At 37.6% G+C, this 27,026-nt stretch overlaps 1 protein-coding gene and 1 long non-coding RNA gene across 5 annotated transcripts; both read right to left on the reverse strand.

Annotated features, from left to right (window-relative positions):
* Positions 1 to 9,714: 9,714 nt before the first annotated feature.
* LOC120322149 lies at positions 9,715 to 10,341 on the reverse strand. The gene is made up of 2 exons (XR_005561939.1): positions 10,054 to 10,341; positions 9,715 to 9,983 (listed from the first exon to the last, which is right to left on the reverse strand). It is a non-coding gene; the product is annotated as an uncharacterized LOC120322149 (long non-coding RNA).
* Positions 10,342 to 12,262: 1,921 nt separating this feature from the next.
* Positions 12,263 to 26,785, reverse strand: LOC6523717 (synaptotagmin-7). Of its 4 annotated transcripts, none has more exons than XM_015191314.3 (9): positions 26,642 to 26,785; positions 26,030 to 26,192; positions 23,486 to 23,626; positions 23,340 to 23,421; positions 15,726 to 16,028; positions 14,788 to 14,868; positions 14,564 to 14,732; positions 14,033 to 14,245; positions 12,263 to 13,952 (listed from the first exon to the last, which is right to left on the reverse strand). In XM_015191314.3, the coding sequence occupies exons 2-9, from the start codon at positions 26,188 to 26,190 to the stop codon at positions 13,852 to 13,854; spliced, it is 1,251 nt and encodes a 416-aa protein (XP_015046800.1). In that variant the 5' UTR covers positions 26,191 to 26,192; positions 26,642 to 26,785; the 3' UTR covers positions 12,263 to 13,851. The 4 variants fall into 4 exon arrangements, with proteins under 4 accessions (XP_015046800.1, XP_015046798.1, XP_002099592.1 ...); XM_015191312.3 differs by having other exon boundaries at positions 26,432 to 26,762; XM_002099556.4 differs by having other exon boundaries at positions 26,410 to 26,762.
* Between the last annotated feature and the right edge of the window lie 241 nt (positions 26,786 to 27,026).

A 27,026-nucleotide genomic window follows, 5' to 3' on the forward strand; every position in this document is an offset into this window, starting at 1 on the left:
AGTTCCCCGACTATCTGATACCCGTTACTCAGCTAGTGGAAGGGAGAAGGAGAGTCTTAAACACAGTTTTTGGCGGTTTGTAGGCGTTATAGTGGGCGTGGCAGAAAGTTTTTTGGTAAATCGATAGAAACTTACAAGACCAATATAAAAACAAGAGAGAACGCTATAGTCGAGTTCCCCGACTATCTGATACCCGTTACTCAGCTAGTGTAAGTGCGAAGGACAGTTTTTGGCGGTTTGTGGGCGTTAGAGTGGGCGTGGCCAAAAGTTTTTTGGCGAATAGATAGAAATTTACAAGACTAATACAAAAATGAAAAAATATCAAAACATTTTTCAAAAGTGTGGGCGTGGCAGCTTTTGGCGGTTTGTGGGCGTTAGAGTGGGCGTGGCAAAAAGTTTTTTCTGCAAATCGATAGAAATTTTCAAGACCAATACAAAAATGAAAAAATATTAAAACATTTTTCAAAAGTGTGGGCGTGGCAGTTTTGGGCGGTTTGTGGGCGTTAGAGTGGGCGTGGCAAAATTTTTTTTTGCAAATCGGTAGAAAATTACAAGACCAATACAAAAATGAAAAAATATTAAAACATTTTTCAAAAGTGTGGGCGTTGCAGTTTTGGGCGGTTTGTGGGCGTTAGAGTGGGCGTGGCACCATGATTCGACAAACTTGCGCTGCGTCTATGTCCCTGGAGTCTGTATGCCTTATCTCAACTTTCTAGCTTTTGTAGTTTCTGAGATCTCGACGTTCATACGGACAGACAGACGGACAGACGGACAGACGGACAGACGGACAGACGGACGGACAGACGGACATGGCCAAATCGACTCGGCTATTGATCCTGATCAAGAATATATATACTTTATATGGTCGGAAACGCTTCCTTCTCCCTGTTACATACTTTTCAACGAATCTAGTATACCCTTTTACTCTACGAGTAACGGGTATAATGAAAAACAAGAGAGAACGCTATAGTCGAGTTCCCCGACTATCTGATACCCGTTACTCAGCTAGTGGAAGGGAGAAGGAGAGTCTTAAACACAGTTTTTGGCGGTTTGTAGGCGTTATAGTGGGCGTGGCAGAAAGTTTTTTGGCAAATCGATAGAAATTTACAAGACTAATACAAAAATGAAAAAATATCAAAACATTTTTCAAAAGTGTGGGAGAAGCAGCTTTGGGCGGTTTGTGGGCGTTAAAGTTTTTTGGCAAATCGATAGAAATTTACAAGACCAATACAAAAATGAAAAAATTTCAAAACATTTTTCAAAAGTGTGGGCGTAGCAGCTTTGGGCGGTTTGTGGGCGTTAGAGTGGGCGTGGCAAAAAGTTTTTTTGCAAATCAATAGAAATTTACAAGGCCAATACAAAAATGAAAAAATATCAAAACATTTTTCAAAAATGTGGGCGTGGCAGTTTTGGGCGGTTTGTGGGCGTTAGAGTGGGCGTGGCAACCTGAATCGACAAACTTGCGCTGCGTCTATGTCCCTGGAGTCTGTATGCTTAATCTCAACTTTCTAGCTTTTGTAGTTCCTGAGATCTCGACGTTCATACGGACAGACGGACAGACGGACATGGCCAGATCAACTCGGCTACTGATCCTGATCAAGAATATATATACTTTATATGGTCGGAAACGCTTCCTTCTGCCTGTTACATACTTTTCAACGAATCTAGTATACCCTTTTACTCTACGAGTAACGGGTATAAATATCAAAACGTTTTTCAAAAGTGTGGGCGTGGCAGCTTTGGCCGGTTTGAGGGCGTTAGAGTGGGCGTGGCAACATGAATCGACAAACTTGCGCTGCGTCTATGTCTCTGGAGTCTGTATGCTTAATCATAACTTTCTAGCTTTTGTAGTTCCTGAGATCACAGCGTTCATACGGACGGACAGACAGACGGACATGGCCAGATCAACTCGGCTATTGATCCTGATCAAGAATATATATACTTTATATGGTCGGAAACGCTTCCTTCTGCCTGTTACATACTTTTCAACGAATCTAGTATACCCTTTTACTCTACGAGTAACGGGTATAACAAGAGACAACGCTATAGTCGAGTACTCTTCACTCAGCTAGTGGAAGCGCGAACAAACAATCTTCACTTTTTCGAGCATATTGATAGAAATAGGGGGAAAAAATTAAATCAAAAAACATTACAAAATGATTCAAAAGGGACGTGACAGTTTTAAAAGGCTTGTGGGCGTGGCAAAAAGTTTTTTTAAAAATCGGTATAAATTTACAAGATTAAAAAATATCAAAACATCATGGTGTAGGCGTGGCAGTTTTGGGTGGGTTGTGGACGTTAGAGTGGGGGTGCCAAAAAGGTCTTTTGACCAATCGATAGAATTTTACAAACGAAATACTAAACTGAAAACTGTTTCGTCCAAAAAAACAACTAAAATAATTAAAGACTAACTCAGCCCGAAAAAATTCCCTGGCTACAACCGTATAAAACCGGAAATGATCATCGAGCTGCCACATTTTGCAATTTGCTATAGTTACTTCTCACAACGATGGAATCATCATAATGATTCCAAAGCCTAATACAGATCACACATCATCTTACAGACCAATAAGTCTACTCTCATGTATTTTAAAATTTGTAGAATAATGCCTGCTAACCCGTCATAATCTACATTTGAGAGCCCTCAACAAAGTCCCAGCCCAACAATTTGGTTTTTGCGAAAGCCACGAGCCATTGAGAATGTACATGTACTCGTAATAACAACGGAAATAAGAACTGCATTCAAAAATCGTGAATACTCATCTTCCGTATTTTTAGACGTATCTTAAACATTCGACCGTTCAAGGTCCCCAATCCAAGCTACAGAACAGCTGGCTTTGCACTTCATGGACATTAAAAAGTGGCTCTCTGACTGGCGAGTAATAAAAACTTTTATACCCATACTTTTGAATAATGTTGTTTTTGTTGATCATAGTACTTTAATTGCCGATTCGCATATGCCAAGTAGATTAAATAAAAAAGTTTTAGGTTTAAGGTTCACCCTCCAGTGCTGGCGTCACGATTGGATTCGGTTGTTGTCAATACGTTCGTACTACCTTCGGAGCATTTGAAGAGTCTTTGTTGTTATCAGCCACTACCAAATGTGCCGGTTTTAGTAGATCAACAGACACCGCCATCTTGTTTTTCACTTTAACTATGAAAAAAAATATCTGTAAGTCGGCTTAAAACTTTATATGGACCTGTGTATGGTGAGGAGTGTGTCCGGACAAATACATGCGGGCATTGATCAATCCCCTTTAATCTGAATAACTTTTTTTTAATGTGGTGACTGGTCAGAGAAGGTCGCATCCGTTGTATGTGTTCTCTGAATATTGATAAGAATGTTGAAGGATCCGCGCTTGTGTCCAAGTCATCAAAGATGCCTTCGTTGGGAAGGCATAATGGAACTTAATATAACATTTCTGTGGCCTATGATTTTAAGTCTTATTTAAAACATGTACGTAGTCCTAGAAGTGCAGTTGTGGCCAAAGTGGAGAATACTTTTATTTCGTGGAGTTATCCAGTAAAATTTTGCAGGTTATGTATCTATCTGGTACCGTAGCTGCGTTCAGTTTTGGTAGTCTACACAAGAGTGTGCTGGACCAAAGGTTTTTAAAAGGACGACACTTTCCGCGATCTATAAGAAGATTTATTTCTGCCTTGGTGGAGGGGTGTTTTTTCCCAGCTAACAACGGGGTCGATCGGCAATCGAGCTACCCATTGGTTTCAAAAATATGACGAACACATTAAGTAAAGTTTCATCGGTACTTCACTTTGCCACGGTGCCAAACTTTCGTATTAATCGCTAGTGAAAAAGTGCGCCTTGCATGGTTGAGATTCTTCATTTGGTACATATTGAGTAACGCTAGTTTTTAGTTGTTAAGTCGAAAAATGTGCTGAATGAGCATGGCTGCCTGCACTTTCTAAAGTTGGAACCAAACCTTTCATGGTATTAAAAAAGCTCCGAATCGGGTTCTGTCCGACCGCTATTGTTTCCAGAATAATGCGATTTACCAGAATTTCGGATTGATATTAATGGGTTGATACTATTGATTTTGTCTTTCCAGAGTCTTGAGAGCAAGGTATTTGTTATCCACTGAAGGACGTGTTACTAGGTCCTTCACAGATAAAACAAGAGAGAATGCTATAGTCGAGTAACTTAACCATCTGAGACAGGTTTCTCAGCAAGTGGGCGTTAGAGTATGCGTGGCAAAACGATTTTTGGCAAATCAAGAGAAATTTACAAGACTAACAAAAAAGTTTTAAGCGATTTGTGAGCTTTAGGGTGGGCGCGGCAAAAGTTTTTTAGGCAAATCTATAGAAATTTACAAAATTTGTAAAAAAAAATGAAAACATATCAAAGTATTTATTAAAAGCGTGGGCGTAACAGCCTTGGGCGGTTTGTGGGTGTTATAATGGGCGTGGCAACATGACTCGGCAAGCTTGCGCTGCGTCTATGTTACTGGAGTCTGAGCTAGAATGAATTCTAAGATTTGCTATTAGTCCCCGGGTGGTCGATCTTCGTCGCTCCATATCCGTAGTGTCAGCATTTTTTCCGATGTTGAATGTAAATGAATGAGGCCGGTGGACTGAGTTGCTTTCAGTCTGACTCAACGAGCTAGTTGCACCCCTATTGCTTATAACTTTTGGATAAAGAGGGCGTGCATTACAGTTTGTTTTGTTGCGTGTTAACGCCACAGCTAATGTATGACATTTTATTTAAAGAAAAACGAACTTTAAAGTTAAAAAAACGTTCGTGAGAACTCCATGGTATTTTTCTATAACGATGAATGATGAGGATGTTATCGATTAGTGTTAATTATGTTAAGTTATGCTGCTATATACACCTATTATATGAGGGGCCTATTATACAAGGAATGTGTGTAAAGTTCAAAAATAATATTAACAGCTTTGGTCAGTGAAGTAAAATTTTCTACTGGTTCATGACCGAATTAATTTTAGATGTAATTTTACACTATTAAGAAGTTTAAGATAATGTCTTTCTTGTGTGTTTGTAATGCATTTTAGCATTAAATGTTTTCATTATTTTAATTATAGCATACTTTTATTTATTAATAAAACTAGATAAAATGGGTTGCTTCCTTCGCTAAAAAGGTCATTAACAATTATAAAGCCGAAATTTTTCAGTTGCACTTCACACTTCATTCAGGTAAAATCGATAGCTCCTTTTTAAAAGAAGATTTTCCACTCATTATGCATGATTAAGGCACTAGGAACGCTGAGGGCAACCGATATCGACTTCCTTCGTTTTCAAGTTTTCTGGGTGTAATGGTCGTATCCTTAGATTAAACAAGAGAGAATGTTAAAGTCGAGTTCCCCGACTGAGACCCGTTACTTTGGTATTGGTAGTGCGAAGAAGGGACTTCAACACTGACAGTTTTTGGCGGTTTGTGGGCGTTAGAGTGGGCGTGGCAAATAGTTTTTGGGCAAATCGAGAGAAATGTACCAGGCTAATATAAAAATGAAAAAATATCATAACATTTTTTAAAAGTGTGGGATTGGCAGTTTTGGGCAGTTGTCTTCTTCACACTTTCACTAGCTGAGTAACGGGTATAAGATAGTCGGGGGACTCCACTACAGCGTTCTCCCTTGTTTTTTTTTTAAATCTGTGTTAATTTGCTCCTTCATACGCAGTTTTATCTTCTAAGTACATGTTTAGCGTTGTGATTCAAGAGCCAAGATTGGAACAGGAATTAACTTAACTCCCGGGAATTTATTAGGCATCCGAGGAACCGAATATAACTTATAATTCTCTTGACTGCGGAATTTGGAAAAGAGACGTTCTACAAAAGATCCATAATTCATGCGTACTTCGTCAAAAAAAAAAAATTATAAAAATCTGTTGCACATTGATATACAACACTATAAAACATACTTTTCTCAATTCAAAAACTAACTAAACTAACGTTTTTAATAATGGATTATAATTGTATAATAAAAGCAAATTCACAAACGGTAAAAGTGGGGACAATGGATGTGAAGAGCAAAGACGCCGAGGATTGACGGAGGCCCATTTAACGGGCCGAGCGCAAGACTGTCATCGAAAATCAAAAATTAAAAACGTGAAGCAAGTGAAATGCAAAGGAGATGAGGCCGTGAAGGTTAGGTTAGGTTAGGTTAGGTTAAGTTTTACCGGCCGTCGGTTATCCGACGCACTTAGAACATTGAAGCCGTGAAAGTCAGCAAGATCGTTACCTGAATTGAGACACAGGAACCTGAGGTCCTCGAAGGCAGAACGCGGAAGGGTTGAGACGTCTTTCTACAACACTAATGACGATCAGACCCTAGCATTTACCCGGCGAAATCGATAGAACTTTAACCTATTCCATCATAAACCCGTGTCAGAATATAATGAAGACGTGGACGACTGCTTAAGGGATTACGTGGCGTGAACCCAGCGGGAACGTTCATGAAACCTGTTTACCCTAGTCTGAGCCCCGAGCGGCAGTACCTAGGGAAGCAATCATTCCCAAACAGAGGAGGACAAAATCTGTGAAACACAACGGGCGATCACTTTATATGTATATAAATTTAATGGGACGATCACACAAAAACTTCCGCTCTTGCCGCACGTTCTTAGTAGCGAGTAGACTAACAGAAAAAAGTTTGTTCTATTTGTAACCTGATTGTCCCGCAAGAACATACAAAAGCGGAATCGGTAGGTGTTGCAGAAGTTACCGCCTCAGGAAGGAAAATTACTTCAGAAAACAAGCATTGGCTAAATAATAATCTGAGACGGAAATCTATCAAAAAGCTTGCGGAAATCTGAACAAAGTTGGCGTTAGAAGAGTGGAATTCTGCCTAAGAGCGAAAACGACCAGTAAACTTAGTCGCAAAAATGCGAGCAAACTCCAGGAAATAGGTATCATAGCACTCGAGAAGCCCATAAACGCGCTATTCATTACGAACGCATCGTCACAGCCATGGATAAATTATATTCTCGCTAAGCTACGGAAGCGGGATGTAACACCAGCCTGGACCTTAAGCAATCACGGTGCCAGGAGGAGGTCTGGTCTGGCCCCTTAACTCTTAATTCGTGGACGGACACTTACAAGCTCAGCCCAAATAGGTGCGTCGTCATTTTCACGGATAACCGCACGGGTCCCACAGAGTGGAAACTAGAACGCATCACTGAACCAAAGACATTAAAGCATCCACTTTATTGGTAAAATTGAGAGCATAACAAGAGAGAACGCTATAGTCGAGTTCCCCGACTATCTGATACCCGTTACTCAGCTAGTGGAAGGGAGAAGGAGAGTCTTAAACACAGTTTTTGGCGGTTTGTAGGCGTTATAGTGGGCGTGGCAGAAAGTTTTTTGGCAAATCGATAGAAATTTACAAGACTAATACAAAAATGAAAAAATATCAAAACATTTTTCAAAAGTGTGGGAGTAGCAGCTTTGGGCGGTTTGTGGGCGTTAGAGTGGGCGTGGCAAAAAGTTTTTTGGCAAATCGATAGAAATTTACAAGACCAATACAAAAATGAAAACATTTCAAAACATTTTTCAAAAGTGTGGGCGTAGCAGCTTTGGGCGGTTTGGGGGCGTTAGAGTGGGCGTGGCAAAAAGTTTTTTGACAAATCGATAGAAATTAACAAGACCAATACAAAAATGAAAAAATATCAAAACATTTTTCAAAAGTGTGGGCGTGGCAGTTTTGGGCGGTTTGTGGGCGTTAGAGTGGGCGTGGCAACATGAATCGACAAACTTGCGCTGCGTCTATGACTCTGGAGTCTGTATGCTTAATCTCAACTTTCTAGCTTTTGTAGTTCCTGAGATCACAGCGTTCATACGGACGGACAGACAGACGGACTGACGGACAGACGGACATGGTCATATCGACTCGGCTATTGGTCCTGATCAAGAATATATATACTTTATATGGTCGGAAACCCTTCCTTCTGCCTGTTACATACTTTTCAACGAATCTAGTATACCCTTCTACTCTACGAGTAACGGGTATAAAAATCTAAAATAGAATTCACTTGAATTTACTTCACATAAGCAGGAAAGTGTGTATTGAAGAGTACTCCCTAGAAAATGATTTTCGAAATGAAATCAATGTTGATCTAAGAAACAAATTTATTTAAAGTTTTGGTCAACTTCGATATAATATTTATAATATTATTAGAAAATTTTCGTGACTTTTTTTTACAGTTGTTTTAAATCGCCGCTTGAATTAGCTACCGTTTACATATCCATATTTATATGATTATTATTAGTAATATGTAATACATGTAATAATTGGTACCCAGGGAATACCACGGGGTATAACCTTCAAGTCGACTTGAAAAAGTTAAATGTTGAATTCCTTTTGTATTCCAAAGTCCGATTCTATCAAGTATTTTTTCTAATGCATTAAGGGCTCTGATGGAGCTGTTAAAGTCAACGATCAGCATTTATCTCAACTGGATCCCTTGACAATATATCCAACATATGTCTACTCGAAAGTGGGTCTGTTACATAATAATGTACGTGTACATTTTTATACCCGTTACTCGTAGAGTAAAAGGGTATACTAGATTCGTTGAAAAGTATGTAACAGGCAGAAGGAAGGGTTTCCGACCATATAAAGTATATATATTCTTGATCAGGACCAATAGCCGAGTCGATATGACCATGTCCGTCTGTCCGTCTGTCTGTCCGTCCGTATGAACGCTGTGATCTCAGGAACTACAAAAGCTAGAAAGTTGAGATTAAGCATACAGACTCCAGAGACATAGACGCAGCGCAAGTTTGTCGATTCATGTTGCCACGCCCACTCTAACGCCCACAAACCGCCCAAAACTGCCACGCCCACACATTGAAAAATGTTTTGATATTTTTTCATTTTTGTATTGGTCTTGTAAATTTCTATTGATTTGCCAAAAAACTTTTTGCCACGCCCACTCTAACGCCCACAAACCGCCCAAAGCTGCTACGCCCACACTTTTGAAATATGTTTTGATATTTTCTCATTTTTGTATTAGTCTTGTAAATTTCTATCGATTTGCCAAAAAACTTTTTGCCCCGCCCACTATAACGCCTACAAACCGCCAAAAACTGTGTTTAAGACTCTCCTTCTCCCTTCCACTAGCTGAGTAACGGGTATCAGATAGTCGGGGAACTCGACTTAGCGTTCTCTCTTGTTTAACTTGTATACTAGTAATTTGTACTAATGAATATACTACATAATTAAAAAAATACATAGGCAAAATCAAATTATTATCCTATGTATGCTAATTTAAAACATGAATTTATCAAAAAATTTTATTATGTACACATATTAAGCTATTACTATTTCAATGCTGTATTCAAGTATTATTATAATGTGGCAATCGAACAAAACTAATATAGATTTAAAGTCCATAAAGTGAAGATCAATACCCTGCAGTTCCATCCACAAACTTTTCACTAATGAAACATCACTTCAAAAAAATTTCGAGCGCTTAATTACCACACAATTTATATGAAATCAAGCGATGATTTTAACATAGGGATGTCCTAGGAAATCATCGCTATACAAAATATAATAATATATTATATAATAATAATATAAGAACCGCTTAAGTGGCGCAAAATCATCGTTACAAATCAACGCTTTTTAGGCGCATTTTAACGGTTAAATCACTGAATTCTAGAACCAATTTTCATCACCGTTTCATTAATTATTTAGGGGATTTTCTTGTCCTATTTCCACCAATGAAACATCGAATTTATTTTAATGTAACTTATTATTTAAATATGCATAGGATTTAAGTGTAACCAAGAACACATATAGAATGTCTATAAAATTGCAGAGTCTTGTACGTCTTGTTGTTCACGGAGTTCGGGCCAGCTTCGTTTCAGTAGCTTTGGAAAATGGGACTACATGTTCGATTAACCTTAAAATAATGAATATTAGTAGATGTCTTAAAACAATTTACCTTAAATGAACACTTTTGTAAGTTGTATTTGTTATTACTCATGAAATGCATCCATTATCTAAAATAATTAATGAATTAAATTCGAATAGGATTAAACATTTAATTAACGAGCATAAATAATTACTTACCATTTTCTTAATACTTGGCACTCAATAAAAAACGCGTCTGCTTCTCCCAAAAAATTTAGCCGCAAGAAATAGGCCGCGTGCCTTTTAGAAAAGAAACCCGTTTATCTATTTCGTTGTCTTATTGTTATTTTCCTTTTGCTCGTCCCCGACCCTTTAACCCACATAATTATACCCGTTACTCGTAGAGTAAAAGGGTATACTAGATTCGTTGAAAAGTATGTAACAGGCAGAAGGAAGCGTTTCCGACCATATAAAGTATATATATTCTTGATCAGGATCAATAGCCGAGTCGATCTGGCCATGTCCGTCCGTCTGTCCGTCCGTCCGTCTGTCCGTCCGTCCGTCTGTCCGTCTGTCTGTCCGTATGAACGTCGAGATCTCAGGAACTACAAAAGCTAGAAAGTTGAGATTAAGCATACAGACTCCCAAGACATAAAAGCAGCGCAGGTTTGTCGATTCATGTTGCCACGCCCACTCTAACGCCCACAAACCGCCCAAAACTGCCACGCCCACACTTTTGAAAAATGTTTTAATATTTTTTAATTTTTGTATTGGTCTTTTAAATTTCTATCGATTTGCAAAAAAACTTTTAGCCACGCCCACTCTAACGCCCACAAACCGCCCAAAGCTGCCACGCCTACACTTTTGAGAAATGTTTTGATATATTTTCATTTTTATATTGGTCTTGAAAATTTCTATCGATTTGCCAAAAAACTTTTTGCCATGCCCACTCTAACGCCCACAAACCGCCCAAAGCTGCCACGCCTACACTTTTAAAAAATGTTTTAATATTTTTTCATTTTTGTATTAGTCTTGGAAATTTCTATCGATTTGCAAAAAAACTTTTTGCCACGCCCACCCTAACGCCCACAAATTGCCAAAAACTGTCAGTGTTTAAGACTCTCCTTCGCACTTCCACCAGCTGAGTAACGGGTATCAGATAGTCGGGGAACTCGACTATAGCGTTCTCTCTTGTTTCTCTTTGCATGTCACAAACTTTATATTTCCTACGGCATAACCCTATAGGCTAGAAATAAAAAGGTGAGGAATTTGTTTGAAATATCATCAATTTTTCATCTCTCTGATGAAGCGCATTACTTTGATTTTTCATCGCAGAGGGTCAGGAGAGCGTCGGCTGTGGAGCCGAAGTAGTTGGCTCTGCTGGCGTAGCAGATGATTTGATGTTTTATCGTAGCGATGAATAGTGGAATTAAGGGGATTGTCAAACTTACAATACATGAGCATTTGAGAGAATTTGAGAGAGCCGGGAGCCAGCACAAAAAAATCGTGTGCAAACAAATTTTAAAACGTTACGGATCTTGTCATTCTAATGCCTTTGGTTGCATTTATAAGAAATCCGTATCCAAAATATGTCATTGCAAGCACTTCCTATATCAACGATATAGTTGAGTTCACCGACTATCGGATACCCGGAAATGTTTAACATACATATAGAAATTTACAAGACTAATACAAAACTGAACGGACGGACATGTCCAGATCGATTCCGCTATCGATTCTGATCAAGAATATATACTTTATATGGTCAGAAACACATCCTTCTGCCTGTTACATAGTATATCTAGTGTACCCTTTGGTAAATTGTTAATAATTTGTAACTAAATATTGTAATATTGTATTGTAAATATTTAAAAGGTACGGCCGAAAGCTCCAGCAATAATACTTAGTTAACCAACTAACTTTAACAAACAAGGTGACAAAGATAAATAAATACAATAAGTTCCTCGACTATCAGATACCAGTTACTAGTCTAGTGGAAGTGCCAATAAGGAAGTTTAACATTCCTTTTGGCATATCGATAGAAATTGACAGATTTTAAAAATTATTTTGTGTGTCAACACTTTTTTTGTGTGTCAACACTTTAGATTTGTAGGCGTGCCCAAAGTGTTTTATGGTTATCGATTGAATTTGGCAAGATAAATAATAAAATTAACAAACTGAGAACATGTCAAAAATGTGGGAGTGTCAGTATTGGGCGGTCTGTCGGCACTCGAGTTGGTAAGAAAATAAGCAATTGAGTAAACAAAACTTCTAAGCTCGTTGCAAAAGGGTGCGCATGACATATTTTGACGTTTTTGGGGTGGAAATGGCGTATTGGATACTTTAAAGGTATTCCTCATCGATTTACCTTGTTTTAATTAAAATAAATAATTCATATTAAACCACCTATGTACATTATTCGATTTGATTTCGGAAGGCTTATAATGTTATCTAAAAATTTTAATATTTCGATTTAATACAACATCAATTTTTGTAGTTTTGGAAAAGTTGGAGAAACGTACATTCAAGTACATTTCTACCTTAAAGTCAATATACTATTAATTGTTTTTTAATGCTTTATTTGCTGCTAAGAATAAATTATTTTAATAATATTTTAACAGGTATATAACAAATATGTAATTTCAAGGTGGGTTGTATTTTCGATTTTTCGTTTTTTAAACTCAGTTTTAGTTATCAATTATGTATATACTTTTTTAATTCTTTCTTCTCTCTTACTGTCTCATATTTTTTTTCTCGCAGTTGACGCTTCTTCCGGCAATGGTTGGCTAATTTTTTATAGTTACTTTTAAAAATGGTTTATTTTCTGGTTTATTGTGCTAATGCAATCTTTCTCTATTCAAATAACCTACATGTCTATCATACGACACCGTATGCAATTAAAGAATATTTTATTATAATGTTGACATTATTTTTTTTTAATTTTAAACCAGCGTAACATGTGTTTTCTTGATTTTTGTTGAACTATTTAATGTTCAAATTTCACAATTCAATCGTATTATATACATTTTCAAAAATTAAATGATTTTCTCTTCATTTATTTTTAATTTTTTACAGTTGTCTATCTTGCAAATATATATCGATAGACATATCCAACTTTCTTATCGTTTAAATTTATTATTTAACACCTGTACCCGATTTGTTTAAAATTTTAGGATCGTATTCAAAAACAAACAACATTTTTAAAATTTTTAAAATGTTTTTTTTTAAGAAATACAATTTTTAGCGAACTAGAATATTAACAAACTGAATGTAAATTCCTTAATTTAATGAAAGAACCAAATACATTTGATTAAATATTTAATATAAGTATTCGCGCATAAGTATTTACTTAACGCTTTTTTAAACCATTATTACAAATTTTTACTTTTTTTAAACTTTATTAGGATTGAAATATGATTACGAAATTGATTAGTTTCTCAAGATTGAGAATGACACTCAGGAAAATACATTTTAAATAATTTGAAAGAAAGAACTCGAAAATTGTATTTGGTCATGTTTTTGAATGGTTTGTCCTTAATGCCTTAATAAAATAAAGTGATGGACAACAGTATTTTTTAGCTTTAAAGACTTTTCCATCGAAAAGTGGTACTTCTTTGTGGTACCTCCGTTTTTTAACAGGATTTTTTGAACTAATTTACAATTGTTTATAATATTTGTATAATATTAATGTCCCTAAAAAACATATATATACATATATGTTTTCTATGGACAAAATATATATATATATAAGTACGTATAAAACTATTGCTCTTATCAAAACAAATACTTCATTATATTTGTATAGCTATTTTGTAAAGGTAAAATTTTTGTAAACAATAAACATTAATTTGTGCAAATTTAAATTATTTTCGTCTTTATACATTCATTTGGTATGATTATGATATTGCTATAAAAGCAACTTTAAATAAACTAATGTATGTACATCCATTAATGTACGGTGTTCTCCGATGTAGTCACTGGTGTTAATTATATGTTATTAAGGAATTCGTATTAAAGTTACTCAGGTTTTAAGCGATGCCATTGTACTACAGTTTGTCTGGGCTTTGAGATCATGTCTTGCCAATGTTTAGTTTCCGATGCTCCAGAACCGTTTTTCCCTAGTAATTGCATACAAAAATATTGATTTAAGTAAAGAATCGTTACAATTGAGCTGTAGATATTTCATTTTCATTTTTACCAGCTAATAATATTCGTCCTATTAACTCGTTCCTTCCAATGTTATCAAAATCCATCACCATAACATCCAAGGAACATTCTCTTATTTTTTCCCATGGTACGTTAAAACTAAACGATTCATTAAATACTGGATTTAATGTACACGTAAATATAGGCGTTTTTCTTTTTTCTACCCTTTTATCTCCAAACTGAAGCCAAACCTTTACGTAAGGATCTATAAGTAAAAGAATATAACATTGGCATTTTTGGTGGAAAGTCTTTAAACAAATCCACAAACACATTGGTGTTAAGCTTAAATCACTAAGTCACATTTTGGCTGAACAACTACGACTACAATATACAAAACTAGAGGAATGCAAAATCTGCAGTAATTGTCCTATCAAAATGAATCAAAACGTAATTTAATAGCGCTGTTCTGTTCTTTTACTCTAAGAGTAACGGATATAGTTATTCCATTCCTTAATTAAGTAAAAACATACGTAACACAAATATTAAAAATGATCTTATGTCAAAAACTAGTGCTCTTGCTTACCAGATTTTCCGTTGATATCTTTTGCCTTTAAATTTCTCGCTTTAATTAATGTTAAAGTCAAAATTGAGTTCGACGGGTGATAGCAAAGAGAGGAGAGAAGTTCTCCGCATTTATCCTTTGCAGGGGGCTTTAATGCCTTCCAAAAACTCTGTTTTCCAGCAAAGTCAACCTTATTAAATACACAACATAAACTTTAAGAAATACGTCTTAGATTATTTATTTACCTGACATAAAGGAAGAAATACTTCCCCTATGGAGTCATCTCTTGAGAACCGATCGTAATCAAAAACATGTAAGTGTAAAACCTACACCATTTGGAATTGTCCATATAAGAATACAATAATATTTAAATTGTGATTGAAATTTCATTTAAAACATGAAAATAGTTAAAATTTATAAGTGTACCTTGGATTCTGATACCCTCGCAAAAGATTTAAAATTTCCATCAGAAGATTACAGCGCCTTGAATCACGTTACCGACCGAATTTACATATTTTTAGTCAAAATCGCTAGGCGAATCGAAATAGTTATATCAGTCCCTCGTGCTTAAGATCAACAAGTGTTCGATTGTTTAATTTAAAATCGATAATTAAAAATAGTAATTTTATTCTGTATATTACCCAATAATAACGAAGGGTATATACAAAACAAACAATGTAAATTTTTTGTTATAGTTTATGGGTCGCTTGAATGGAAGCTACATATCGTTTTTCGTCCCAAATCGTGCTTTCTTAAATACAACTTGCAGTAAAAAGTGATTTGAACTAAAAGACTAGTTTGTTTCGAATTAGTATATCTATATCGATTCGTCTAGGGAGATGGTCTAAAATACATTTACGCTTTAGGGATCTTACAACCCTCATAGAATAATGAACCAAATTTCACTTCAAATAAGAATTTGTATAGTAATATTATAAATTATTATTGCATAGTATACACTTTTATATTCGTAACTTTAAAATATAGTCGTAAAACAGTTCCAAGCATTTGTAAAGTATAAATATCAAAATTTCTCCTCAAGTTTTAAAAACTTGTACTTGTAAATATAAGAATAGATGAATGCAAACTTGTAATTTAATAAACTTTTAAGTCCAAATGGCTGAAAATTTCTTCTTTTGCTTATAAGAATTCTTAATAGAATCTGTTCTAACTCGTTACTTACACGTGATTGAAGTTTTTGAATGGGAAAACCCTCAAAATAAAATGTTTCGTTCCACCGTGGATTTAGGGTTCGCCGTTTTATTTTTGTTTCCAATCTATGCTTTTTGTCTGGTAATAGCGTTACACGAACATATGGGTCGGAAGTACCGCTCAAATCCTTTGCTGGAAGCTCTTTTCCTTGAAGAACTTTTAAAATTAATGTTGTATTTTGGAAATCGTACTCCAAGGAGAAATGAATTTGCCCAACATTTTCACTTGGATCGGTACTATCCAAATACATGTCTGTCATTGAGATACTTTTATTCTAGAAATTTTAAAGAAGGTAGGTAATTATTAGTACATCAAACAAATTATCAAAAACCTTCTCTAATCACCGAAAACAAAAAAAGGGAAACAAAAGGATTGAATACAAACGAACGACAAATAATAAAAGTTCTGGAGGCCGTAGATGTGGTGGACATGCGCACACATCCAACCTAGGATGACGGACGGACTTTAGGTTATATTACAAGTAAGTTAGAGTTGCTTCAGACAACTATGATAGCTCCATCTCCTCCGTGTCACTCAAGAATTTTAGTCAAGCAAACCGGTTTTTGATTATGAGGGCCACTAATAAATTGTAACTAATCTTATACCCGTTACTCGTAGAGTAAAAGGGTATACTAGATTCGTTGAAAAGTATGTAACAGGCAGAAAGAAGCGTTTCCGACCATATAAAGTATATATATTCTTGATCAGGATCAATAGCCGAGTCGATTTGGCCATGTCCGTCTGTCCGTCCGTCTGTCCGTCTGTCTGTCCGTATGAACGTCGAGATCTGAGATTAGGAATACAGACTCCAGGGACATAGACGCAGCGCAAGTTTGTCGAATCATTGTGCCACGCCCACTCTAACGCCCACAAACCGCCCAAAACTCCCACGCCCACACTTTTGAAAAATGTTTTAATATTTTTTAATTTTTGTATTGGTCTTGTAAATTTCTATCGATTTGCAAAAAAACTTTTTGCCACGCCCACTCTAACGCCCACAAACCGCCCAAAGCTGCCACGCCCACACTTTTGAAAAATGTTTTGATATTTTTTCATTTTTGTATTAGTCTTATAAATTTCTATCGATTTGCCAAAAAACTTTGGCCACGCCCACTCTAACGCCCACAAACCGCCAAAAACTGTTCTTCGCACTTACACTAGCTGAGTAACGGGTATCAGATAGACGGGGAACTCGACTATAGCGTTCTCTCTAGTTTACATTTCTAACTATCCCTTCATGAGTTTACCCCTGATCGTCTATTGTTTAAGGGAAAGGTCAAAGTAAAAAATGCCTGGAAAATTAACAAAACATCGCGGTAAACTAGCCCCGTAATCGGCGGCGCTTATAAGGTCGCACAGAAAGCTAACGTATGTAAATACGTATTGGGTTATCTAATACTGTGAAATAATTGGTAACTTTGAAGGACGGCAATGAAGTAGGCAAGCAGTTCAAACGGCATCTTTCGTGGGGCCCACGCGGTACGGGTATTATCTCTTTTTTGGTTCTTGATATTGTTTACATAGGTTTTTCGTCCTGCAGATCAAAAGCAAATGTCCTTGGCGTGATACACTCCCAGCAAGTAGGTCCTTGTAGGTCCTCCAGTATGTACGCATTATTGTCAAAAGTCTCGACCACCTTCGCTTTCAGGACTTTACCTATTTCTCGAATGTCTTCGCCATTTCACCATGGCCCGACGTTGGGTCTAATGTCTACACCCTATCGGCCTGTGCGTCAAACTCTGCGGAATCCACAGCTTCCGTTCAGCATCTTTCATTATATCATTCAGGTTCAAATTCCCTCTGCGCTTGATGATGGGTCCGTTGTCAACATTGAAATCCGGTAAGTGCTTCTTATTGGTCTCGTCTTCTTGCACTAACTCTAGAAAATCTTCTGCAGCATGTTCGGTCGTCTCAAACGCCAAAAAACTTTGTTAGATCCGAGAGGACTTCCTTGACGAATCGGGAAAGGTTATCAGCGACATCGTTCTAGCTTCCCTTGCGATGTTCGATGCTGAAGTGGTATCCTTGCAGCTGGATCGACCATCTGGCTAGTCGTCACGACAACTCCTTATGCCGTATACAGAATAAGCCGAGGTCGCAGGAAATCCTTGGCGTGAATGGAGAGCTCGTCACTGACTGGAGTGACTGGGGGCGTGTCCCCCTCCGTAACTTTTTCGTAACAGCGGAGCAAGTTGCACCGAATGCCCCCACGGAGAAGTCCCATCGGCCCTCGATATTTTTAAGATCAATGCTTGTGTCGCTGTGTTGAAGAGCAAGCATTTGCCTGGCATGGACGGCATCGATGGCACTATCAGCAAAGCAGTCTAACGCGTCAAACCTTAGCAAGTGCTGGAAGTGTCCACGAGTTGTGGCCCTGCTCAAGGGACCCAAAAAGGATAAATGCGACCCAGCGTCATACCGCGGCATTTGCTTGCTGCCGGTATTTGGCAAAGAGCTTGAAGCCATAATGGTGGATCGGTTGGGAGAAATTCTTTTGGAAGTCTGCAGATGGCAAATAGGATTTTACAAAGAACGTTGTGTGGAGGATATGGCAGAGCTTCTTCTTAGGTTGAAGCGCAGTTATCCGAAGTAGTTTTGGATTTGTTCCAGTAACCAGGGCCTGTCCGCAGTGATCCATCAGAGGACCACACATTTGGGATCTGATGATAAATGTACTGCTCAGACGCCTTGAGTCGTATTGTGCTCTGAGTGCTCTGCTGCTTCTCGTCGAGGGAAATTCCCGATTCGTGCTCGATGAAGAAGAAGCGCAACTGATGTCTATCATTAAAACGTCGGTGTGACCGTTTCCACCAGCAAGACGGTGATAATGCTGCGTAGATAATGCGTAGACCTAGAGGTGCGCTAACTCGCACGCCTTCGGTAAGATTCTCTGAAGCAAATATACCATATGTCCCCAGCTGTTAGTAACTTGGCATCACAGTGAGCGATAGTTTAGGTTTTCTCAGCCATATCGAATCTTTTCGACAGCGAATGACTGGGGTCGTTGAAGCATTGGCGCGTGTATTTCCAGCTGGGTATTTAGTCTTCGAGCCAGCCGGACCATATATGCTGCACTCATGGTGCCCGGTGCACTATTCAGTGCCTCGGTGTGGTAGGTAGTTCCTGGGCCTAGGAACTCCTTCTTGAAAGGCGATTCACTGGAGGATTTGCAGCGCGTTCTGTATTTTGACCCATGAAATTTTGGTAATTTCGGTACCACGGGTTAAGTAGGCTTTTCAAGAGTCAGCTACCGAGCATCCAAATAAAATCGATATTTTCCCGTTTTGGACACCACCATTGCCCAATGGCAGCATTTTGTATATTTCATCCTCAACCACCGTTTGCTATGCTGGAAACATGGCATAGGGTCGATCCTTGAAAAATATATATTTTTCGACTAGCTCGATTGAATGCTTTTCCACTCTAGGCACTCCTATGCCATCCCGTTCAAAAGTATAAAACCCCTTGGCCATCTCTTTTAGGTCAGCGTAGTACTTAATTTACGTGGCATACACTTTGGCTGTTTCCTCCATCAACATTGGCACGGATTTTTTACAACCGCTGGTGCTAGTTCAAACCCTCGCCAGAAATCGATCCCAAAGTACGCAGATTTTTCAAGGTGAGGGAAAAGGTAGAACGATAGTGCCTTACTTATTAACCCCCATAATGATAATGATCCAAACTACGTCAGACGCCGTTCATATTACCCAGAAGTAAGGCTGGACCGCGGCACCTAGTGCTTTCACGATAACACTGGCTCCCGTGTGCAAGCCGGTGCGTAGAATCGTCACTTCTGCGAAGGGTCGAGGATCCCCAGAACCGATGCGCTTTGTGGCAGCCGTCGTCGTTTAGATATCCTGGTCCTGAAGCTGTCCCTCGCTGTTCAAACCTTCCTAGAAACTAGACGCATGCCGCTCACGTGATGTCAAGATTCGATTTCGATCTTTTAAATAGCGTTGCATCCATTCTTCCGCTAGAAAAAATCTTATCTTAGACTTCCCACTATCATGGGAATCCCACAAACATGGGTTCTTGACTCGGCTAACCGTTTGCCGCGCACTCGGGGAACTTCATTGACACCGTTTCAGGTCATCTAAAGCGATAGCACAACAGCCGCCTTACCACGCAGGCCTCCAGGACCCCAGAGTTTTAACATACTTTCGATTCGTTTCCAGGTCTGGCGCGGATCTATGCGTTGACATACATCACCATCTCGGGTCGTCCTGAACCTCTGCGGACCTGCGGTCTTCGGTCCTCCCACTGCTCTCAACAACCGGGGAGTTCAGGACTGGTGACCGATGCATTACCTCTACCACTCTCTGTTTGGTAAGGCTTTGAGCCTGTGCCTGGCGATCCAGGTCCTTTGGCAGCGACCGTTGGTTTTTTTGAGTTGGCCTCAATACCTCGATCAGCATCCTCATTATGCCACGGAAACCGTTTCGGATCTTGTCCCTAAACACATAGCCTACTCCAGTAGCCTACACCATAGCCTTACTCGCAAAGTAAAAGTGTATACTAGATTCCTTGAAAAGTATGTAACAGGCAGAAGGATGAATCCTTTATCAGGATCAAAAGCCGAATCGATCTGGCCATGTCCGTCCGTCTGTCCGTATGAACGTCGAGATCTCAGGAACCGTAAAATCTTGAATGTTGACATTAAGTATGCAACTTCCAGAGACGTAGACGCACAGTTTCCAAATATTCCCAACGCCCACCCTAACGCTCACAAACCGCACAAAACTGTCACGCCTAAACATTTAAAAAATGTTTTGAAATTTTGTCATTTTTGTATTAGACTCGTCAATTTCTATCGATTTACCAAAAAATACTTTGCCACGCCACTCAAACACTGACAACCACCCAAATCAGATTGGAAACACAAAATTTTGATAAATATGAAATCAAAAGTGAACAAATACTGTTTGCCGTTCTAAAATAAATATCAATGACATAAAAATCAATACCTTTCTTGGTAAAATTAAATTTTTTGGTATTATTATTATTTGCTACAAATATATCTATTTAAAAAATTATAAGTGTATTTTAAAAGATTCTGTTAAATATAATATAAACTATTTTGAAATATGCATCTAAAAAATCCACGTTACGCATGCCAAAGATTTAAAGAAAAAGCGCTTTCGATTTCCTCGACTAACAGACAACCGTTAATTTTACTAGGGAGAAATTTCAACATTTTTCTTGGATAAAGCAGAAATGGCAAAAAAAAGGAAAGTGGTAAAGGAAAATAAAAACATTTTTAAAAAGTGTGGGAGTGACAACACTGAGCGGTTTCTGGGCGTTCAAGATGTGTATACAAATTTTTTTATGTATAAATTAAATATAAAATTAAAAATATATTTAAATAAAAATTGCCATTTCAAATGATAAAATGAAAATTTTCAAAAAGTGCGCGTTACAATTTTTGGGCTTGTGAGAGTGGGCGTAGAAATCTAATTTTTAACGAACTAGTATATCCATTTCTTTACGAGTATGAAGTTTTTTGTTTTGGACGCCGGTTTAGTGGTCTAAAAACTAGGCCTAATATAAAAACTAATTTTACACGAGTTGTTTAAAATAAACCACAACTCACTTATTTGTCTACCTGGTTTGTCCATTTTAGCCAAATCAGATCCTAATTGACAACAGTGGACAGGGACCAACATGTCAAGGTTCTAATAGGGCTTATTTGGAGGCGATACCACAAAATATTTATTAAAATGTTATTTTTATTTTAATATGAGTTTAACTTATAATTTTATCCCACAATATAATCAAAACTTAAATTTAATTAAAGTTAGGAACGGGAAAAATAATACAACTTTAAAACGAAAGCTTTAACAGCAAGATCCAAAACCTACAGCACCTGTTTCCGAAACACCGCTCGCTTGGATTCCCTTAAGGAGGACATCCCAGCAAAAGTGAAGACGATCGACCCCGCCTGGTTGCCCAGGCTTGATTGACGAAACATACATAGTAAGGTATAGGCGGAATGTGGTAGCTTAAAATGAAAATACCTCAGTTTTACAACTTAGGAGCCGCGTCGATATAGTCATGTCCGTCTGTCCACCTGTAGACATTGTTATACCCGTTACTCGTAGAGTAAAAGGGTATACTAGATTCGTTGAAAAGTATGTAACAGGCAGAAGGAAGCGTTTCCGACCATATAAAGTATATATATTCTTGATCAGGATCAATAGCCGAGTCGAATTGGCCATGTCCGTCTGTCCGTCTGTCCGTCTGTTTGTCCGTATGAACGTCGAGATCTCAGGAACTACAAAAGCTAGAAAGTTGAGACTAAGCACACAGACTCCAGAGACATAGACGCAGCGCAAGTTTGTCGATTCATGTTGCCACGCCCACTCTAACGCCCACAAACCGCCCAAAACTGCGACGCCCACACTTTTGAAAAATGTTTTGATATTTTTTCATTTTTGTATTGGTATGGTAAATTTCTATCGATTTGCAAAAAAACTTTTTGCCACGCCCACTCTAACGCCCACAAACCGCCCAAAACTGCCACGCCCACATTTTTGAAAAATGTTTTAATATTTTTTCATTTTTGTATTGGTCTTGAAAATTTCTATCGACTTGCAAAAAATCTTTTTGCCACGCCCACTCTTACGCCCACACCCACCCATTTTTGTATTAGTCTTGTAAATTTCTTTCTTTTCGCCAAAAAACTTTTTGCCACGCCCACTCTAACGCCTACAAACCGCCAAAAACTGTCCTTCGCACTTACACTAGCTGAGTAACCGGTATCAGATAGTCGGGGAACTCGACTATAGCGTTCTCTCTTGTTTTTTATTTAAAACTACTTGTCGATACAGATAAGTATATATGAAAACAAGAGAGAACGCTATAGTCGAGTTCCCCGACTATCTGATACCCGTTACTCAGCTAGTGTAAGTGCGAAGGACAGTTTTTGGCGGTTTGTGGGCGTTAGAGTGGGCGTGGCCAAAAGTTTTTTAGCAAATAGATAGAAATTTACAAGACTAATACAAATATGAAAAAATATCGAAACATTTTTCAAAAGTGTGGGCGTGGCAGCTTTGGGCGGTTTGTGGGCGTTAGAGTGGGCGTGGCAAAAAGTTTTTTTGCAAATCGATAGAAATTTACAAGACCAATACAAAAATGAAAAAATATTAAAACATTTTTCAAAAATGTGGGCGTGGCAGTTTTGGGCGGTTTGTGGGCGTTAGAGTGGGCGTGGCAACCTGAATCGACAAACTTGCGCTGCGTCTATGTCCCTGGAGTCTGTATACTTAATCTCAACTTTCTAGCTTTTTTAGTTCCTGAGATCTCGACGTTCATACGGACAGACGGACAGACGGACAGACAGACGGACGGACAGACGGACATGGCCAGATCGACTCGGCTACTGATCCTGATCAAGAATATATATACTTTATATGGTCGGAAACGCTTCCTTCTGCCTGTTACATACTTTTCAACGAATCTAGTATACCCTTTTACTCTACGAGTAACGGGTATAAATATTTACTGTCCTATTTCTATACAGCCTATGAAATGGGAATTTGATTGTTTTCGATTTGTAGGTTCAAAACAAAAAAGTTAATGTACTTACTGCAGAATCTTTTGTAGTCCCATCTCCAGAATTTGCAACCGAAGAAACGCTTTGTGGTTTTGTTTGAGATGCTCCCGAAACACTTTTAACGTTAAACCAGTTTTTAAATTTTGATTCTTTGCCTGAAGGCATACTTGCATACATACCCAATCAAAGGAGTCCTAAGACTTAAAAATCCATTTAGTTTTCGGTTAATATTGTTTTGCAGAGGAGTTGTGATAGCTTGTGTCACCGGCACTTGCGGTTTTGTAGGTGGATTACCGGAGTCCACAATATCATGAGCAGCCCTGAAAATTCACATTAAATAAATATATTAATGGTTTTATGTTCTGGGCGGAAAATTTGTCGTGGATAATATATATGGGCAATACACAGCCAAACGAATTGATATCAAAATATTTTTCAAAAGTGTGGGCGTGTCAGCTTTGGGCGGTTTGTGGGCGTTAGAGTGGGCGTGGCAACATGAATCGACAAACTTGCGCTGCGTCTATGTCCCTGGAGTCTTTATGCTTAATCTCAACTTTGTAGCTTTTGTAGTTCCTGAGATCTCAGCGTTCATACGGACGGACAGACAAACGGACAGACGGACGGACAGACGGACATGGCCAGATCGACTCGGCTATTGATCCTGATCAAGAATATATATACTTTATATCGTCGGAAACGCTTCCTTCTGCCTGTTACATACTTTTCAACGAATCTAGTAATGATTAATCTTGCTGATTAACAGTTATCAGATAGTAACGGAACTCGACCATATCGTTCTTTATTGCTTAAATTTATTTAATTGAATGTGTCTTGCTATGTAATCGCCTATAAATACCTTACAATTGACCATCGCCCGTAATGTTTGGACAACCTTTTTTAATTTGTTCGTATATATTTAAATACACCTTTTTTACACCTTCGCGCACTGCAAAATGCTTAGCTGCACGAGGGTGTGTACTTACTGTACATTTATTGTATATATGAATTATTTTATCTAAAAGTATGTACGTTTATGTTTTCTTACATTGCCTGATGCTATATTTCGGATCTCCATTGAAAGAAGGGAAGACACACTTAAAACAAGAGAGAACGCTATAGTCGAGTTCCCCGACTATCTGATACCCGTTACTCAGCTAGAGAAAGTGCGAAGGAGGTCTTCAACACTGACAGTTTTTGGCGGTTTGTGGGCGTTATAGTGGACGTGGCAAAAAATTTTTTGGCAAATCGATAGAAATTTACAAGACTAATACAAAAATGAAAAAATATCAAAACATTTTTTAAAAGTGTGGGCGTGGCAGCTTTGGGCGGTTTGTGGGCGTTAGAGTGGGCGTGGCAAAAATTTTTTTGGCAAATCGATAGAAATTTACAACACCAATACAAAAATTAAAAAAATATTAAAACATTTTTCAAAAGTGTGGGCGTGGCAGTTTTGGGCGGTTTGTGGGCGTTAGAGTGGGAGTGGCAGCATGATTCGACAAACTTGCGCTGCGTCTATGTCCCTGGAGTCTGTATGCTTAATCTCAACTTTCTAGCTTTTGTAGTTCCTGAGATCTCGACGTTCATACGGACAGACAGACGGACGGACAGAAGAACAGACGGACATGGCCAAATCGACTCGGCTATTGATCCTGATCAATAATATATATACTTTATATGGTCTGAAACGCTTCTTTCTGCCTGTTACATACTTTTCAACGAATCTAGTATACCCTTTTACTCTACGAGTAACGGGTATAAAAAAGGGGAACTTACGAAAAGGAAATGACGAAAACGATAGAGCATATAATAGAAGCGCTAAGCTTTTTGGTCGTTTCCGTTTAATTTTGAATAGTCAAGATCGCCATTATTTTAAGCCTAATGGAGGTTATCACATTTTTATTTGTAGTTGGCAAATAGGTAGCATTATTAATAATATTTATAAATATTTAATTTCAAGTTAATCAGGCGTTCTCTGTTTTCTGTTTTGTTGTTTTCGTTTTTTCTTTATTAATACAGTTAAATGTATATTTTCTATAAATTGCAGATGTTTGACTTTCCTCTACCAGGTTAAATACTAATACTGAAATTTATAGACTAACTGTATTTAAATTAAGTAATATATATCATATTTATTGTACCGGGACTGTGTTATATTCTTTGGGAACACTTCCTCTACTATAGATTGAATACACTCAATAGACATTTTCCTAATAATTAATATGGAAAATTTAACGTATTGTAATATATAAAAAATCTGGCTCAAAAAAATGCAGACTTGTAAGGAATGCAACCAAAAGCCTTTCAGGGAACATTTCAGGGAATGCTTACAGAAGCCTTTCTCTGAGTGTTTACAGATGCGTTGCAAGGAAAGTATAAAAGAGCGCCTCACACCCGGCAAAATGGCTTAGTAATTTTCCTACATGTTGAACCAATTTCACTCGACAAAGAAGTACGACGGAATGTGTTTCAGAATAATTCCACTTTCGACTGGGCTACCATCCGGACCTATGCAATATCGATATCGAAAAAAAGGAACTCATAATAAATATTTTCCCTGCTTTAATTTTAGAGCAATATATTATTATATTATATTGGCCTTTGGCTATTGGGTATGAACTGAACAGCCAATTTACCGATGACAAATATATATATAGATATATGTGGTACAATACCGAACAGCAAATAAAATTTATGCAAAGATACAAAACAAACTTTATACTTACCGAAGACTATAACTACTAGATTCCTCGTCTTCATTTGGTTCAATAAACTGTAACTGGGACCTTTTATGCCTCCACCACAAGTATCCTCCAGCCAGAAAAAGAGCTATTGCAATAATTAAGCCCAATATAGCCAGGCAAGCTATAAGAACTATGCTTGCCATTTCTGTAATGGTAAGAAATTATAGTTTTTTTTTAAATAAAGAAAATTCTCATGTTAATTCAGGAGAAAGAAACGAAGAAATCGATTACGTAAGATATAGTATCTTCATGCATACATATTAATTTCATGCAGATAAAAAAGTAACATCCTAAAACTAAGGCGTATAATAATATATAATAACAACACCCATCTTATTTAAGGCCAAAGACATATTTTATACCACAGTAATGATTAAGTCATACTTTAAATTGTTCAAAATAGAATTTTGCTATTTAATGGCTTTCTATTTAATGCAGTACACATAGTTTTATGTTTAACTAATGTAAAACTCGAAAACTTGGTCCAAAATTATTTGCGTAATTCGTTTGCACAAAGTTTGCAGCTGCCGGAGTGCTCAAATGAGTAATGAGCAGAGCAAACTAATACAACTTTCAGGAAAATAGTTTAAGTACTCTCTATTAAAACACCGTCTTGCTAGAGTGCGTGTTGTTATTACAAATTTATCTGTTTTCTTTAAATTTAATAGAAGCCAATCACTCTGATTTACTATAAAACTACTTTATTCTTAAAACAATATGTCGTATAAGTTAATATCGAGCTACTTATGCCAATGAAAACACGTCGAATACATATTTTTATAAGAGCTCGTTTGCATGAAAAGCTCGACTCTTTGCGCATGACATTTAAAAATACTAGTGTACATAGGTAAGAGATATAATGCGGAGTACTTTTAAACTTTCAACGTTTTTCTAAATTTAATTGTGGCTCAGTTAGCTTACCAGTTATGGAGTTGTCCCATTCATTAGGAAATCCAGAAACTGCACTAAGGTGGAAACA

Source organism: Drosophila yakuba, chromosome 4 (assembly GCF_016746365.2).
Source record: "Drosophila yakuba strain Tai18E2 chromosome 4, Prin_Dyak_Tai18E2_2.1, whole genome shotgun sequence".
NCBI lineage: Eukaryota > Metazoa > Arthropoda > Insecta > Diptera > Drosophilidae > Drosophila > Drosophila yakuba.

Coding starts and splice junctions, on each gene's coding strand:
- LOC6523717 (XM_015191314.3), bottom strand. CDS start 26,190: ATGGCAAGCATAGTTCTTATAGCTTGCCTGGCTATATTGGGCTTAATT. Junction 14,733..14,787: donor TATTTCTTCCTTTATGTCAG/GTAAATAAATAA, acceptor GTATTTAATAAG/GTTGACTTTGCTGGAAAACA. Junction 14,246..14,563: donor AGATATCAACGGAAAATCTG/GTAAGCAAGAGC, acceptor TTTTACTTATAG/ATCCTTACGTAAAGGTTTGG.